This window comes from Gavia stellata, chromosome 25 (genome assembly GCF_030936135.1).
Source record: "Gavia stellata isolate bGavSte3 chromosome 25, bGavSte3.hap2, whole genome shotgun sequence".
Classification (NCBI taxonomy): Eukaryota; Metazoa; Chordata; class Aves; order Gaviiformes; family Gaviidae; genus Gavia; species Gavia stellata.
Genome location: NC_082618.1, coordinates 12,035,423 through 12,052,937, shown reverse-complemented (window position 1 = coordinate 12,052,937; position 17,515 = coordinate 12,035,423). Strand labels below are relative to the sequence as shown.

Genomic DNA, 17,515 nt, shown 5'->3' with positions numbered 1-17,515 from the left:
ATACTTAGCAGTGTTATTCAGTCTCTCCCTAAGTAATTCAACTAAAATGCCGTATATGAATGTGGAAGATAAATATTGTTTTCGGAGCATTCCCAGAGAAATAGCTTCCTTCTGACTGAAGCTCCAGTTTTCTCTAGGACGTGCTTCTCTCTGATGCAAAGTTTCAGACAGCCACTGCAAGCCAGTGGTTGTAGGCTGAGGCTAGTCTGTCCCCTGGGCTCCCAAGGCAAGCAGTCACTGGGGACCAGTTTGCAAACCGTCCCTGCATCCTTAGGCGTTCCTTCACCCTGCTCCTCGTCTGAAGGCCAGACAGGAAGGCTTTGTGGGGATGGAGCTAGCAGGAAGCTATGTAGAGCTGGATTTTCATCTGAAAATCTGCTTAGCTCCATGGTATTTACACCATGAGAATCCAACCTAATAATTTTAGTGCCTATGTGAAAGAGACTTTGGCAGTTAAAGCACTGACTTTTCCAGGGCAGCAGAATATGGGATTTACTTTGGAAACGAGAGGAGCACGGTGTCTGAAATGCTCCCTCCTGCTTCCTCTCTGTGGTTACTCTCAGTCACAGCTGCTTGTTAAGGGCTGGGCTGTAATAGCATCTGTCTGCCTAGCCTGCTGCAGCCCTCACTGCACTGGCCAGGGCTCACCCCCAAAGCAGAGAGCAGCCAGCTCAGTGCTAGTCTCTTCCTGGAAGGTGGGACAGGGGCTTTATTGTTAGCTCAGATTGCCTTTCTTTTTTTTTTCCCCTTTGCCTTTTTTTTCTTCTCCTCCTTGTAACTGGCTGACAGCTGTTACTTAAGAACAGCTGTGAGGGAATTGATATCAGCCTGGGATAGATTTAATTGCAGTTAAGTCCAGGTTCTGTCCTCCTCAGGGAACTCCTTCCCTAGACCTTTAATCTCTCAGTTCCTCCCTCCCAGCCTTTTTTGGGGAAAGGGTTTTCTGGGGAGTACCCCATTTTGTGTCCTACATGAGTGCTGCTTCTCCTCAGATGCTTCTCTCCTGACTACGTGCTGGTACCCAGCGATTCCCTAGACTGGGCTGCCTGCCTGCCACAGCTTCTCTGCCTGTAAGTCATTTGTGGGTTTCTTATGCTTCTGGAAATGTTAATATCAAAGTTATAATGGCAGCTTCAGTCCTCAAAGTTTGTGCTGCTCACGTATCCAGGTCTGTCAGAAAGTGCTGCTATGAGCAAATGGAAGGGAGAATAAATATGCACCAATCAAAATTAGTCTTTTACTCTTATACTTCACAGAGATGTCTAGTACTCTTCTGGGAATTTAACTGGTTATCACCCAAAGGTCCCTGAGTCTTGTGGTGTTACAGGGAATGTCAGCAGCTTTGTAACTCATCTGTTATGGTACTTTTCAACCAGGTTTAATGTCTTCAAATCCTAATGCCACACAGCTTCTATTTCAGTTAGTCTTAGCTAATGAGGTGTGTCTTCCCTGATAACACTAGCATGAGCTTCAAGGGATATCTTGAGTTAGTCGTGTAGTGATAGTCTAGAAAAATCCGCAGGGATATCCTTCCTTCCTACAGCTGCAAAGTGCAGACATAAACATCTCTAACATTTAGGCATATCTGGATCAAGCAGTTAAGCCCTAGCTAAGCTTCTTGGGATGCAGTGTCCCTCTCCCTGGTTGCCCTACAGAGGAGGTACTGTGCTTTGAGAAGTTATTTCTGTATTCCTGGGAGAAGCTGCATGCCTGGCCTTACTGATGGGCTCAGGTTTGTACGACAGTCAGAACTAGACATTCCTGGAGGATGTTGGGGATGAATCTGTTGTGAGCCTCACCTTGTGGTATCCCACCATAGCAGGCAGAGGCTTGTAAATGTTTTAGATGATTATAAATACCCTCACTAATGAGGTAAGCTTGTGTACTTAGTCTAAAATTATCATTTATGTCCTGGGAAAAAGGTTAGAACTAACAGAGTAACTGATGCCAACAGAGCTGGGAGAAGCAGGCTGAGACTTCGTGGAGGCGGTTTTCTTTTGGAGTGGGTGGGACACGGTGTTCCAAGTTGGTGAAGAGGGGGAAGCAGGGATGTTGTTTTCTTCCTCCACTTCCATAAATCACAGCTTTTAGTGAACGTAACCTGAGGGGACCCTTCAAGAAGCCTCTCCTATAAGATTCCGCATGTAAGTCACATTTGCTAATTCCAGGACTGGAACTGTGATCTTGCAGAAATAGGCGCTTGGCAAGCCTAGCTTCTAGCTCAGTTCATGGAGGTGCTTAAGCAAGCATGTTTCCAGCTCACACATGCTTATGATATTTTCATGCCTTTTGAGAAAGCTCTGTAAGCATCTGTCTGGTAGCACTAACCAAGTCTTAAAAGCTCAGCCTCGAATGCTGTGCTGACAAGCATGGCAAAATGAAAAGCATTAACTATGCTGTAGACAAAGAGTGACAGGTAAATATAAAACAGTGTCAGTAGCAGGCCAACCTCTACCAGTGTACCCTTTGTTTATAGAGAAAACAAACAGGATTACAATATTTCAGTTGTTTTCTTGTTTGTACTGCAGCAGCCACAAGAAGCCCTGGTTATAACTAAGACCCAAGTGTGCTAGGTGTGATACGAATGTGAGGCGGGGAAGAAATCCAGAGACCATACAGCTTGAAAAACAAAGTGTTCTAAAACAAACAAACAAAAAATCTCTCAAAGTTGGCAACATTTATGAAAAGAAACTTATTCTGGATCATCTTGGACTCCTGACCACCTTTTCTTAATTTTCCTACAACTCCGTGTAGTGCCTAGTGCAACAGAGTCATCATTCTTGCCTGTGCTGCAGAAGCACCTCTGAAGTATAAGCAAGCACGTGTGATCCAAATTTGGATTTGGAAACAGATCTGGGCCTTTCCTTCATCTTGGGGACATCTGAGTCTGCCGACTCAGGGCTCGAGGCGTAGGCGTCCTAGAAAACAGAGTCAAGTATCATGGTGATACTGAGGCTTTACTGTGCTCAGGTACAGAGGGATGGAGCAGATCAGTAAATACTCCATGTCTGACATCCTGCCCCCAGTAGAACCATCTGTTCTATATTGCTGCATGGGATTAATAATAACAATAAAAACCAAAAACCCACTCAACCTTTCTAATACCAGTGCCCAGCCACAGAGTAAATGACCAAATTCTTCCTCAGTGAATTAGAAATTTCCACTTTCCTCTTGCCTGTTTTGACTACCTCTGTCATGCTTTCCTTTTTAAAAGAGCTTCTGACCCACTGAGTCTCAATTACTTATTTGTATCTTTCTGTTTTCCCTTGCCTGATAGTTCTGCTCCTGTCAGGAAATTTTTGCAAGCTGTTGCATCATCCCTTTTTCCTGTTAATTGTCTTTGCTGCCTACCCTGGTGAGGCTGTGCTTGCAATAGCTGGGTAGCGCAAGCAGCGTGTCAGTGTATTGCAGGACTAGCTCTGCTTCTGGCTCCCTCGACTCAGTTCCTGTCGACTTCACTGACTTTAATACCCAGAGCACACTTCAGTAGAGGATTGCAAAAGGGTTTATAGACATTAATTACACTCACCATGCAGAGTATGTTTCTAGATGGCTGTGAACACATCTAAAACCAGTTCTGCTCATCCCTAGCTAAACAGCACACTAAACGTGCTACTTTGCTCAGTTCCATTTTTCTCTTCATGAGCTGTTTTTAACTAGGCCAGACTGTTGAAGTGTGGTAACAACAGCAAAGCATACTTTAGTCTACAAACCACTTTCACCCATCTTAATAACATTCCGGGGGTGCGTTTTATTCCCTTCATTCCTGGATGTAGTGGTAATGGCCCTGGCAAATTTTCTGCATGTTGTTCCAGGATTGTAGAAATTATTTATTTCCTTCATCAGGCAGAACGGTTAAGTACATACTTCAAAATCACAGCTGGTTGCTATTCTTCACTTGTATCTGCATTCAAGTTGAGATGAAATGTTCTGGGTGGCACAGAACTCGCCAGTTCTTCCTTCAACCGGACAATATATGAGAAGCCTTGTTGTAATGATGCATGTATTTAGAACGAACAAAAAGAGGGAAATACTTGCTTCAATTTCTGAGTGAGTTATTAAGTAATATGGTGACACATACACTTTCTATTTCCTTGCAAGCTGGGTTTTCGTTCCTGAGGGAGTTCTGTCCTGTTGGCTTTGTTCTGTAGTACTCCTTGGAAAGTGGAAAGTTGATTTACAGTGTTTGGAGAAAGAGTTCGGGGAAATCTTCCTGGAAAGTAGGCCTGGGTGTCTGGGCTGAGCTTTCTAGAAGAGAAGATTGCTTGCTATTGGCAGTTGTCTCTTTTGTATATGTGCAAATAAGATAAGTTACATTGAAAATAGACTGAAATACCACATTACTTCTCTTTCACTGCATCTGACACACAAGTGTTGCCACTTGGCAGTGATGTAGCAATATAGACACAGAGCAGCAGGGATATTTATAGTCTTCTCAGGCTAAGGCTGTGCTCAGTAAGAGTTCTTTCTGCCTTGTCATAGACTTTTTGTACTTCACCCAAGAAAACAAGGACATGATCAGAAAATACATCTGCCAGTGAGACCAGGCTGTTGAAGTAGAAAAGTGCCTTTGCAATTCCAAGGCATTCTAGGCTCTTAAAATGTTAATAGCATGCCTGAGAATGAAAAAAAAATATTTCATTATGCTTATTTTATATAGTAGCTAAGCTGGTAGAAGTCAGGAAGGCATTTAGCATTGTTCATGCAAAAAGTAAAAAAGATGTGTTACTCGATCAAATGGGGTTGGATGGAATCTCCTTTCCATTTTTGACAGATACGCAGGAGTTGCACATCTTCCTTCCCTCCTAACTTCAGTCTGTGATTCGCCATGTGGGAAGTTCACGCAAATACAAAGGAAGTAAGTTACCAAAGGCTGCAAAGCTGTATGTCATGGTCACTAGACAATTGTAACTGTACTAGACTTGATTGGGCTGTGATGATTCAGCATCTGGCCTTGTCCGGATTGACCTTATCCTCTTGTCCAAATAAACAATATAATAGAGAGAAACCAAACATATTTGCTTTAACAGATTTGTGCAAACAGGGTGTCATCAAAAGGATGCCTTCTCTGCATAGCACCCTTGCCGGCTTGTTTGATGGGATCATTTGAGTCTGATAGCTCCGTAGAGCTCCGTAGAGCTTTTGCCACTAGCCCATAGGCAGTAAATGTGTGAATAACAGTTCTCCTCAGTCCCCTCTATTCCAGTTTCGCCTTTCTTCCTCAGAGTTCTTCACCACTCCACCAGTGCTGGAGCTGCTGCAAGGGTCTGGTCTTCCTAGGCAGGCACTGCTGGGCTGGGAGGAGCGTGGAAGCTGTTCTGCCATGCGTTGGGAGTGAGGGAGGGGAGAACAGTGCTTCTGCCCAGAGGTGAGGCTTCCTGTTGCTCTGTCTCCCACCCATCATCATGATGAAATTGGCCCCTCAGGAAGTGCCAGCTGCTCCCCTGGTGCTTGGCACCTAGTTACAGGAGTTACTTCTCATCCCTAAGCAAAAGTTTCTGCACTCTGAGAGGATCTGAGCCCTTCGCCTACCTGTCACCCAGCCAGGAACTGGGGTAGTTGGCAATTCTGTAGCACGGTTAATTTGTAACAAGCCACTGGCCCTGAGGGAAAGAATTTGGGTCTCCTGATCGCAACTTGCAAAATCCCGACCTGCTACATCGTATGAATTATGTAATACCCGATATGACAAAGAAGGGGCTTGCCAAAACAGTACTCTGGAAGAGCAAGGGAGTTAAGAGCTATGTTCAGTGCATACAGTTTTACAGCCTGTGGTCGCCATGGATGTGTGTTGCAGTCAGAACTCCATTGCCTACATTCTGCACAATGCAGGAGCATTACATCACATATGCTTTTGACCTTTGCTCATATAAAAGATTTGAAGATCTTGCTGTAGCTCCCCACAGTAAGTTTCACCAAGATTAGTGTCCTGTGGTCCTGAAAAGGAAAACTATACAGAGCCCTGCAGTAGCAGATTCCCACTAAAACTGTTGCAGGCAGATAGTGTTGATAAATCAGTCACCAGATGCGATATCAAGAAACTTTTATACAAGTTTTTAATAAAAAAAATTCAACAAAAAATATATATATAATCAGGCATTTTATGCAATGCATACATTCTTTATATCTGCAGGTACAGATAAATAACAGAAGGCAAAACCAAGTATTTTGCTTATCTTTGGCCATTAACCAATAATCACCCCTGAAGAGATATCATAGGGTTAAAGAATAATAAACTGAGTCTGTAAATTTCTCTCATTACAGACAAAGTATCAGGCAATAATACAGTAGTTAAATTTTTAGAAATGTAAGGAAATATTTATTTAACACTGCCTAATACTGAAATTGAACCTGGTTTGCTGCTATGGAACTTAAGGCCTTCTTTAGCTGACACACAGCCAACACTCCTGGGTTTGTATTAGACATACTCCAACCCTTCCCTTAACCTACTTCCCTTCACCATACATTGCTCTAAAAAGCCAAGCTGTACCTCTTCATGAAATAAACTAGCACGAATTCTTATCTGTGGATCAGTTTCCTGAACCCCAACCAATGTACATACATACAGAGCAGTTAAGCTTCCTTAAGTCAATATTTTTTCTAACTCAGTGTCCCAGAATAATAGCTATCCTTCCACTTTACAGCACAGATGCATCTGATGGCTCTACCAAAGCAATATATACATGATACACATTAAAAATCATAAAAGCAATTTTTAAAGGTACATTGATAACATGTAGCAGCTTATGTCTATATATGTACATGTTTTCACAGTTACATTTCAGAAAATTGAGAACACCAGGAATACTTCTACTGTGTTTTCTATAAATATTAAAAATTTACCTGTCAGGCATTTTGACAAAATAGTATTTAGGTTATCACTTTAAATAGCACTTGAAAACCTGTAGAGTTTTAAGCTTAAAGGCTGTAAAGTTTGAGGATTTTTTAAAGTGTTTAGCCAGTTTCAGCAGCTGGGCCACCTGCCAGTTTGATTATTTATTTAATTTTTTTTAATTCAAATCTGATAACAAAGGAACTCCACCACTTTTGATGGGACAGGCAAGTTCTTGACTTGGCTGGTGGGCATCACTCTTCGAATTGCCATGCGACATAGATGTTGGAGACTGGAAACTTGTCTTGGAGTTGCCCAGAAGTACACGCTGCCATCCTGTGTCCTGCACAAAAAAAAAAAAAAAAAAAAAAACCACCCACCAGAATTATCCCACCTGAATGATTTCAGCTTAGTGCAAATCCTCACATACATTGCTAGTTAGGGGGAACGCGCTCTGGACTTGCTTAGTTCTAGCTGTTCTGGACTCATTTACACCGGATGCCAGCTCTTCTTTTAAGCTATAGCAGCACAATAAGCAACTTGCTGATGATCTATGCGACAGGCCTGAGCAGATCTCCCAACAGTTATTGATTATACCACCTGCAACAGAGTAACTGCCCTTGATTATCTAATGGTCTTTTTCCAACCCACATGTTTGTGGGTCTTTTATTTATTCTCAAAGATAAGAAATTAGTTTATCAGTTTCTTGATTTTACTGCTATTCCAGGCATGTTTAAACAAATAGTACCAGAAGTAAAACCAAGTCAGAAGCATCAAGTTGCAAGTCACAACTGAAGATTTTTAGAACACTTAAGCCACTGTTTTCAACCTTTTGTGTTACCTTAATATTTTACGAATTAAAAAAAAAAAGTATATACTTGCCCTGCAGCTAGAACACTGCCATCAGTAGAAAAGGTACAGCAGAGCCCATTGTTCAGAGGTGCAACTTGTACAGGGTATTCTTCATCAATTCTCCAGAATCTTACCATTCTGAAAAGGGAAAAACAAAGTAGTGAGTTATCAGAGTAGACATTTCATTCTGCCTGATATATTCTCTGATGCTGCACAAGAAACTAGTCTGAAGCAGAGCTCAGGGAATTTTTATAAACATTATATACCTTGATCCATTCAACCTTCAACCATTTTAACTCTGTCAATTAAAATAAAAGATTGCCTTCAACAGCAGAAAGCAGTAACCTGAACTATAAGAGAGAGATTTTCTAAATCTAAGTGTCATATATGCTAGAAAAATCTCAACAATGCTTGTCTTAATTAAAAAAACTAAAACCCTCCTGTAGACACTTTAATACCCATTCTGTCATCTTGAGAAAGCATTCTTCATATTCTTAAAATACAGTTCTTCAAAATATTATTTGCAGTGTTAGCAGAAGTTGAATACGAGATCACAGAATACTTTGGAATCTGCTACTATACAAAAGACTTACACGCATTATTAACTTCATTTACATTTTTCACTGTTTACAACCCCTCTTCTTCTGTTTTCAGCTGTTACACACTTAAGTTATTCAGATCATCTACTCTGTACACAACTAATTATTTCTACATTCAGAATGAATATTAACATATACCAGACAACTCTTCTACTTTTACCAAGACCATTAGAAGCCATTTCTCAGTTAAAAAAAAAAAAAGCAGCTGACTTAGTATTTAAAAGTTCATGCCGTATGGGAAGAATTAGAGGAGTCTAACAAACCTTTCCTCATACTTACTTATCATCAGCAAGGCTTGCAATATGTAGTCCATCGTGACTAAAAGATACTGATCTGACCCATCGGTCATTTGCACCTCCAGCAAATATTGGAGTAGGAGGGGGAAAGAGATGCCTGGAGATAGAGAGACACTTAGCTAACAGCATGTTTAACAACTATAGAAGTGTTTCCTTCAGCCATGACTAGCAAAGCTGAGGAAGAAAAAATGGATTGAACATTTAACTATGAAATCAGGAGTGGAGATTGAACTACTCTATCTTTTGTAGTACTGAATGCTTCAGCTATGTTGAAGATGCTTAAATTAGTACACTAAGAATTTAAAGCACTGGTATTTTTCTCAGATGGAAGAATAATCTCTGCCACTTCAGGATTTCTATCAGCCACTCCTGAGATTTTTCCCAAATCTAACTATCAGTTAAATACACAAACCCATTAATTTTAGTAGTCATCTTCACTCTAGGAGAAAGTTTCCAGATGTGACAGCTTTACTTACCCAAATTCCATAAGAATAACTCCAATATGTGGATCCCAGACATAGACTCGAGTATCATAAGATGCAGTAGCCAGTAAAGCTCCATCAGGAGAAAACTCACAAGCTACAACATCATTGTGATGTCCTTCAAGTTTCCGTATCATAGAGTATTTATCCATATCCCAGAGAAAAACCTGCAATTAAATAGGCTAACGTTATAGCTCTGCTCAGAGATACAATGAAGCGTTTACTTTCTTTTTTAAAGTATAGCTGCTAGTCTTATTTGGGATTATATTAAAATCAGGCATTATGAATTACTACAATTAAGAAATATGCTCAGTGTCATACTCAGATTAAAATCAAGTTTTTTAAAAATAATTAAAGCAGACATGCAAGTTCTAACTCAAGTTTGTTAAATGTTATTAACAAAATAAGCCAAAATATAAGATAAAGGCAACACAATTTAACCATGTAGCTTACTGAAATTCATGTATTACGAAACTATTTTATTAAAATATGCAGAAATAAATAGGGTTAAACTCTACAGTCCCCTCTTTTCAATAACTACCAAAATTTTAAGAAATATACAGACAGAAAACGTAAGGTTAACATATTGTTACTCCAGTGGCATCCCTTTGAGTTTAAGATCACTTGTTTACAATTGGCTTGGATCACCAACGTCAGCCTAGGAAGAGAAACAGATACTGCAAGCAAAAAGAATTTTCACAGCCAAAAGTTATGTCTTTGGCAAAACAATAGGGAAGTCTAACCACATTATTAGAAAGAATTTATGCATTTTAAATCAAGTCAACAGTAAAAAAAGACATTAATATTACAATTTACCCGGCTAATTGCATATTGTATTATAAAAACTGATAAAAGAGGATAGTATTCTGGGATTTTACATGCAATTGTACATTATATATAATCAAAATAAAGACTGTGCAGAATTACTTAATAGGAACGATCTATGTACTGCAGCATAATTTTGTAGAAAATGTAAGTCTTTAGCATAAGATGTTATGTCCCTAAAAGAGCTCATTAGGGTCCTTGATTTTTCCCCTCAGTTTTACTGCACAGATTAAATACTGACATCTTGGATAAATTTTTATGTTTGACCAAAGCAAACATAGCTTTAGTGCCTCACATACTTCCTAAAACTGACCATTTTACAGTCAGTTATAAATGTGTCGATCAATTTCTCCAAGGAGACCCCAACATTCCACAAAACTGGAAACTAAGTTTTAGGAGTCAGTGCGCTTCACTGCTGTGAAAATTATTAAAAAAAAAAAAAAGAAAGAAAGAAAGCAGAAAGTGGACATCAACCAGCACCTGCGTACGTACAGTACACCTTGCAGTCGAATGCAAGGTTACTTCGTCCTATGGTAAAGTTCGCCCCCAGCCTGGTAGCCAGAGATGCCACTCTTTCTGCCCAGCTAACACCATTGTGCTCCTGTGTGAGTGGTGCCAGCTTAACCTCAATCACACCAATATTGCTGCCACCACCTGTGACAGGGAAAGCAAGAAGCTTATGGAAAACACACAGCCTAAAGATAGCAATGTATACATCCACATCTGCTCTATTTAAAGAAAAAACAAAACCCAGACCTCGACTATTCTCTATCAAATCTGCACTGATAATTTAAAGTATAAAATGCATTTGAACAGTCATCCATGTAAAGTAGTATCCAATGATTGAATTGTGCTTTTTACTCAGCATCACTAGGCTTCATTAAACTACCTACAAAGCCCCTGTAACTAGACGGACTTCCCCTTTCCGTTTTATCCTAATTCTTCAGTGCCAAGAAAAGCAGCTTATGGCATACGTGCTTTACCTGCACTGCTTTCAGTTCTCTAGCAGGGCATTAGAATACAGTTAAAAACAAAACCAGTACGCTGTTCTTCGTTCTAGATCTTTTAGACACGACTGCCATTTTGTATTGGAAAACATGTAGAAACATTTTTGTTCAGTGAGAGATACCGTGACTGGCTCAGACTTTGAAAAGTCCTTTTCATTGAGCAGGGAATAGAAAGGATAAAATCAGTAACAAAATAGTTTTATGCATTAATCTAAGTATCTTTTAACACCGGAAGCTTTAGTCTTCTTTGGTTTTATACTATGTACATGTGCAGATGCGTAGAACTATTTCTTAAAGAATGCTTACAGTTTCTTCAACTAAAAGCAGTGCAAGTTCAATTCATCAATCAGTGTCTCAATGCACCATTTGCTAGTTTAATTTCATGCACTTTTACATCATCGTAAAACATTAGAAGTTCATGACACCGAGCACAAGCTTAATGTTACTTAGATTTAAAATGATTATGCACACAATTCAGTAGATTCAACGAACAAGAAACTCTGACACATACTGCTTTACTAGCTCCAACAGAACAGAGAATAGAAGAGTCTGGAGAGAATGCACAACCATATACCCAGTTCTGATGTCCTCTCAACACTTTCATCATATTTCCTGAAAAGAAAGACATTCCTGTAAGAACTGATTAAAAATTGCAAATTCAAATTGAAAAGCTTTTCTAAATTAGTTCTTCCTTTATAAAATTTTACACTATTTTTCCGAACAACATCTTGCAGAGTCATGCTACACAGAAATAAAAATTGTCATGCAGCCTCTAAATCCTATGTCCCTATTCAAAAAGGTCACTTCATGCGCTGTTTTAACTTAACCCAAAAACCAGCTTATACCTTTAGGGTACAAACAGATAAAGACTTTCAAGAGAGCATACAGAGTGAGTGACTAATAGAAGAAAATTAATTTTTTAAGAAATCCTGACCTAACTGAGTTTATAGCAATAAAAGAGGAGAGTACATGGATGTTTCTCCTGTGTATTACAGCACGTGAACTTCAAATGCATACCATCATCTTTCAGGTCCCACACTCTCAGTGTTTTGTCTCTGGACGCAGACACTAAAATCAGGCTGCCATCTGGGGCAAAGGTTAAATCTCTAACAACTTCTGTATGGTCCATCAGGTTAAGGAGGAGTTTTCCTGTTACATGAAAACACCACAATTTCAAATGAAGGACTGTACTTCTATTCAGATCAAATGCTTTATGGATACAATTACAGAATACAAAATTATAGCACGTAAAGCCAAATTTTCTTTGTAGAAATGCTCCCTACAGTAAGAAACACGTGTATCCTTTTAGACTCTTCTGTATCGAGAGACAATTTCATGAAAAGCTAGCAAATCTATACACTAAAACCACATGCCTCAGAAATAAGGCAAGACTTGTCTTCTGATAGACATCTCTGTTCTAAGCTTAAATTTACAAGATAACGACACATTACTCAATAGTCATTAGTTTCTTTTTTTTAAAGCTGAGTTCTCTCCCAACCTAGCAGCTGTGCTACCAGCTAAACTGAGATTCCCTAATTTCAGATTCAGTCTCTTATCATTTGAACAATTATTTGCTTTTTAAAAAAAAACTAAAAGGTCCTCATCAACATAATCCATCCCCATACTCAAGAACAGAGAGCAACTTCATGTTTTGAAAGTTTCCTTTGTTTGAAAGTATATTAAAACTACAATCCAGCAGATTTTAGAGTAAACAACCAATATGTACAAAGTCAATCACATACTTAACCATTTTGCAGCAACAAGGCTTCATCTCCCATCACCTCCATCTCAAAGCATGACCTGAGTCTGTTCCTTCCTCTTAGCAGTATTTGAACATTTCTAGTTGCAGGAGTTCATGCTTTTTTTAGATTACTTAATTTGTATTCAAGGTTCAGTTCCCAATTAAAATTCTGTAAGCAATTCATTCTGTGTATTAATGATGTTCCTACTGCACAAAGTGACAACGAAGTGCCAACATTCTCTCACATACTCTACCTGTATATACATCCCATATCTTGATGCGCCCATTGTTCAAGCCTGTTGCAAGTAGAAGCTGGTCTTGCCCAAATTTGAAACGGTGCCATTCTATGTTGACACAGCGGCTCTGCTTCTCAGGCACTGAAGACCCAAAAGCAAGGCTCCAGACGATATCACCACAGTCTATTATATGTTCACAAGGCTTATTTTTCTGACCGCTGTCACTATTCTGCCTCGGAAGTCTTGTACTGATAGAGTTTGCAACATTCTTTGTGCCATGCAACAAGCTGCAAAAGAAACAAAAAATACAAAAAAATAGCATAAAGTATCTTGAAAAATAAGTAGAACAAAAAGTAAGTTGCCATAACATACATTTTGGAGGCCCATAATGATGCATTTTTACTTTCAAATTATAAAAGCAGCTTTTTCTTGTAACTGTCAAAAATTGTTAACACCTGGAAACCTTCTTACACAATATAATGCTATTATATTATATATGTTTTTACCTCTGTAGAGAGCAATATATTAACCCACTGTGGAAAACAACATTTTTAAGCATTTACAGAAAAATGAATTACAAAAATTTATAAGATTTTCTATTAAATGAGCAAGAAGTTCCCTGCAATTCACTTATGTGCGTTAAATACTGGGAACAGATACCGAGGCCAGCATGTGAAAACCAAGTAACCCACCACCAGAAATAGAAAAAAAAAAAAAGGAGGCGGGATTTGCTGGGAAGGGAAATGTAACCAGCTACAAAAATGCAACTGCTGGTTACTAACTTCATTAAAACGCAACCTGCAAGTGAAAATAAAATGTGTCTTTTGGAATTTAACCTGCATTCTAATAAGAATGATAAGGAAGGAGATTCGCCTTTAAGTAAATTCCTAAAAGGTACAACCAGTGAGCTTTCTGATAGGAAATTTAAAAGTCCAGATCTGCCCAAGTCTTTACATTTCATTTTCATTCTAACTTCCTTGTATTTTACAGCATCTGAATCAATTAATAAATCACTCCTCCATAGCCTTTGTGAGGTTGCAGTACTGTTGTTTCTCTTGCTGGCCACAGAGAAGAGAGAAAACAATAGCTGTTACTTTAAAGAATTCGTTTTTCCCAAAGCTGTCAAAGCCTGAAAAGCCAATACGTGTGTTTTAATCTATGAAAAGATATCTCCTATTTTGAAATTCTAAAGTTTTTCAGGTGCATTAAAAGCCATATGGTTTTGTCTTACAAGTTATTAAGGCACTGAGACCAGGGGACCAGCTTCACTATGCGATGCCCTTGTGACCAAGCAAAGTAAGATCCATCGGGAGCAAATGCAACAGTCCAGTTTTCACGTCCACACTTCTTGTCAAAAGGAGAAGTTGGGGCCAAGAGTTCTCCTACAGTGCGTGATCGTGCTAAAAAGAAAACAGAGAGGAAATTCCATTTTTTAAAAAAAGCCAGCATATTTTAAAAGGTTACCAGGGAACCAGGCAATATATTAATTACTTGACTTCCTTGCGCTTTCAGCCGGGCAGCACCCGCTCACTTTTACATCTGGGAAGGAAGGGCCAGCGGCTGGGAAAGGAACAATGTCACCTAAATGCTATTTAACAAGATTTTGCCCATTAATGGAAGGAAGCAGCTTCGGGCGAAGGAAGCCTCTTTGAATGATGCATTGTGGTTAGTTTAAAACGGGCTGTGTCGCCGACAGCCATCCCACTCTAAAGTCCAGGAGGACCGAGGCGGTTTCCCCCCCCGGTGAAAGCTGCTGCTCCTGCGTACAAAGAAATCGGAAAGAAGGCGGCCGAAGGGAAGGCCCTGCGTCCCGCTCCGCGCTGCAGCCGTGCGCCCGCGCCCCGCCGCCGCCCCGCCCGCTCCCCCTCAGCCGGGGGGCCCGCAGCACCTCCGCCACCCCCGAAGGCCGAGCGCGGAGCCAGCCCCGGTCACGGAGCCGCTGAACGCGCTCACGGACGGCGCTACCCAACCCGCGCCCCGCAGCGGCCGCCCTCCCGGCCCGGGCCGAGCCAGCCCCGCTCCCCCGGCCGCGCCCGCCCCTCACCGATGAGCTTCTCGTTAACACTCAGGGGAAAGCTGGCCATCTACGGGGCCGCCCTTCGGACCGGCTGGGGACCTGCAACGGAGCGAGAGCGACCGCCGCTCGCCGGAGACGCAGGGACTGGGACAAAATGGCGGCGGCGGCGCGGGGTGTAGCGCGGGGCGGGGAGGCGGCGGCCTCGCCCCGCTGCCGGGGGACGCGCCCCCCCTCGCTCCTCCCGCGGGCTGACCGGGCCTGCGGGCGCGGGGGGGCCGCTGGCAGGGCCGCTGCGGCCCGCGCCTCGCCGGGGAGCCGCTCTTCTCACCCTGCGCTTTCTCCTAGCCTGCCCTTCCGCGCTTTCACCGCCGGATTGGCTTCTGTTCCGCGGCCGTACCGCTGGCCTCGCCCCGGGCTGCAGCCGTGCGCCCCTTCCCTGCGCTGCAGCGCTCCGGTTCTCGACACCCGGCGGGGCCTCGTCCTCTCCGCCCGCGCTGCCTCGGCACCTCCTGGCTTCCCACATCGCTTTGGCTCTCCCCGCCCCATGGCCCCCTCCACCCCGCAAAATGCAGCGTTGTGTCCCTAGAGATGGCCACAGCACGGGTCTGGGAAGAACCCAGCCTTTGCTGTAAGATACCCTCCAGGACGTGCTTGAACTACACCCCGTTCCTGCTGGGTCTGGGGGAGCAATGGTGCACGGCAACACGGTAGCGAGACTGGGCTGCCGTGCCGTCCTGGCAGGGTCTGCAGTTACAGCTCGTTTTAGCAACGTCTTTCAATCCCGTCTGCGCCAAGAGATGAGTCACATTTCAACTATATTAAGGGACTAAATCTGCAATAACCTGGGTCCCGCAAAACATGGGGGTTCACAGAACGAAGAACCATAGTGACTCCCCCAATACTGCAATCAAAAGGCTTTTTGTAGCTGCTGTTGTGGGGATGTACTGATGAGGTTGTGTCGATAAACTGCAGTCCTCAAAGGGGATAAGAAATGTTCTTACGTTGCTTAAATGCCCAACCAGCAGCAGTTAACATTCCTGCCGCAGTGAGTTAGATAGAGGTTGTCTTCATTATCTTTTAAGCCAGGTTGTGACATCCTTGATGTCTGTTTGACCATGGAACTGCAAGGCAACACGTAAACCAAAAAATACGTGAAAGCTTATATGACTGGGTTGTGGAATGTGTGTAGGACAGTGACGTGTGCACTCCATTTCATCCTCCCTAACCTGGGGCTGGAAAACTCTTGGGAGTTTCCTGCTCTTTGACGTTTCTTTCTAAACGGGTATAGTTCAGCATCTAAATCCAGCAAGATCTGGTTTATGATAAAGTTTTGAATTTACTGTTAATGCAGTTGTCCATAAACAAGTTGGAGAAAGTGACCCTGAGGCCACCTCATTCTCGGCGTGATTTTGTATTAACATCTGTGTATTCCCCTGTCTCCCTCCCTTCCTTTTCCTCTTTCTTTCTCCTTTTGCATATCTAAGTTCTGCCCCTCTTCTAAGACGAGGTGATTCCTTCCTTGCTCTTTCTTTTGACTTCAAAAAAGCACATATCAGGATAATTAACTGCAGGTAATAACTGTGATTTCATCCCAAAGTAGTGGCCTCGCTGGTAGATGCACTGAAACAGCTGTATGGATTAGCTATTCCGCTGTAGCAACATCCAGAAATCACCCTTATGTAAGCAAGGTCAGGAAAGCATTTTTTAAATGATGTAGTGAGACAACATCAAAGAAAGGAGCAGGAAGAAGTTTTGAATATGTTTGGTGGTCCAAACACTAGCATGGATTAACACTGGTTTGTATAAACTCTCTTAGCACATCATAGCACTAATTTGACACAAAACTTTTTAGCAGCATAATCCTGTTCCTGCTCTATCATTCCTCTGCTGCCTGCAGGTGGAAAAGCCCTAAGCAGCTATCTTCACTTAATCCCTCAACAACTTTTTATAACAAGGCAGATTTGTAGCCAGTGCATATTGTGAAATGCTGCTTTGGAGTTACTCATAAGCTGTGAATGTTTGAACCAGGCCATCTCATAGCTGAGCTGACTCACTTTGTAAGATTTCTCCCGAGGGTCTGAGCCTCATACAGCCAGAGTAAGGTTGGGTTCTGTTTGCTTACCTTGGGGGGCTGCTATAGCCAGAGAAAGACAGCAGTCGAGTTACGCAGCTTTGTAGGAACGTTACCACATTGCTGGCTTTCTTGCGAGTTTTCTTTAAAAGAAGCAAAGTATTTGGCAATTTATTATGTCTTTAAGTCTCTGTATTTCTGTAAGTACTGCTCCAATAGTTGGTGTTTCTTCCTCAGCTCATTAATGTAATAGATTTGAGGGCCAGGAGAGATGATTAGCTCATTTAGTCTGGTCTTTGTATAACAGAGGAATATAATTTCATCTAATTTAATGCAACTTCAAACAGTGAGGATTTCCAGCAGTTACACTGTTGTTCAGCCTTTACAACACTGGAGTCTTAATGGCAATCTTTGAACAGTCCCCATTTTGCGTGTTACGGACATAAAGGCAAATTGTGATATGTAAATTCCCAGGTTTTTGCAAGCTTATTAGAAACTGTTTGATGTCACAGGCTGTCCTGGAGACATTACTAGCACCTTCTGTTTTCGCGCCTGGC

General features: G+C 41.7%; 1 protein-coding gene across 3 annotated transcripts; it reads right to left on the bottom strand.

Moving 5' to 3' along the window:
* Positions 1-6,033: 6,033 nt before the first annotated feature.
* Positions 6,034-15,038, bottom strand: WSB1 (WD repeat and SOCS box containing 1). Of its 3 annotated transcripts, XM_059829271.1 has the most exons (9): positions 14,915-15,038; positions 14,102-14,270; positions 12,889-13,157; positions 11,911-12,042; positions 11,405-11,505; positions 9,056-9,228; positions 8,563-8,676; positions 7,715-7,822; positions 6,034-7,175 (listed from the first exon to the last, which is right to left on the bottom strand). In XM_059829271.1, exons 1-9 carry the CDS (start codon positions 14,952-14,954, stop codon positions 7,016-7,018), a joined length of 1,266 nt encoding a protein of 421 aa, XP_059685254.1. In that variant the 5' UTR covers positions 14,955-15,038; the 3' UTR covers positions 6,034-7,015. The 3 variants fall into 3 exon arrangements, with proteins under 3 accessions (XP_059685254.1, XP_059685255.1, XP_059685256.1); XM_059829272.1 differs by lacking the exon at positions 8,563-8,676; XM_059829273.1 differs by lacking the exons at positions 12,889-13,157; positions 14,102-14,270.
* Between the last annotated feature and the right edge of the window lie 2,477 nt (positions 15,039-17,515).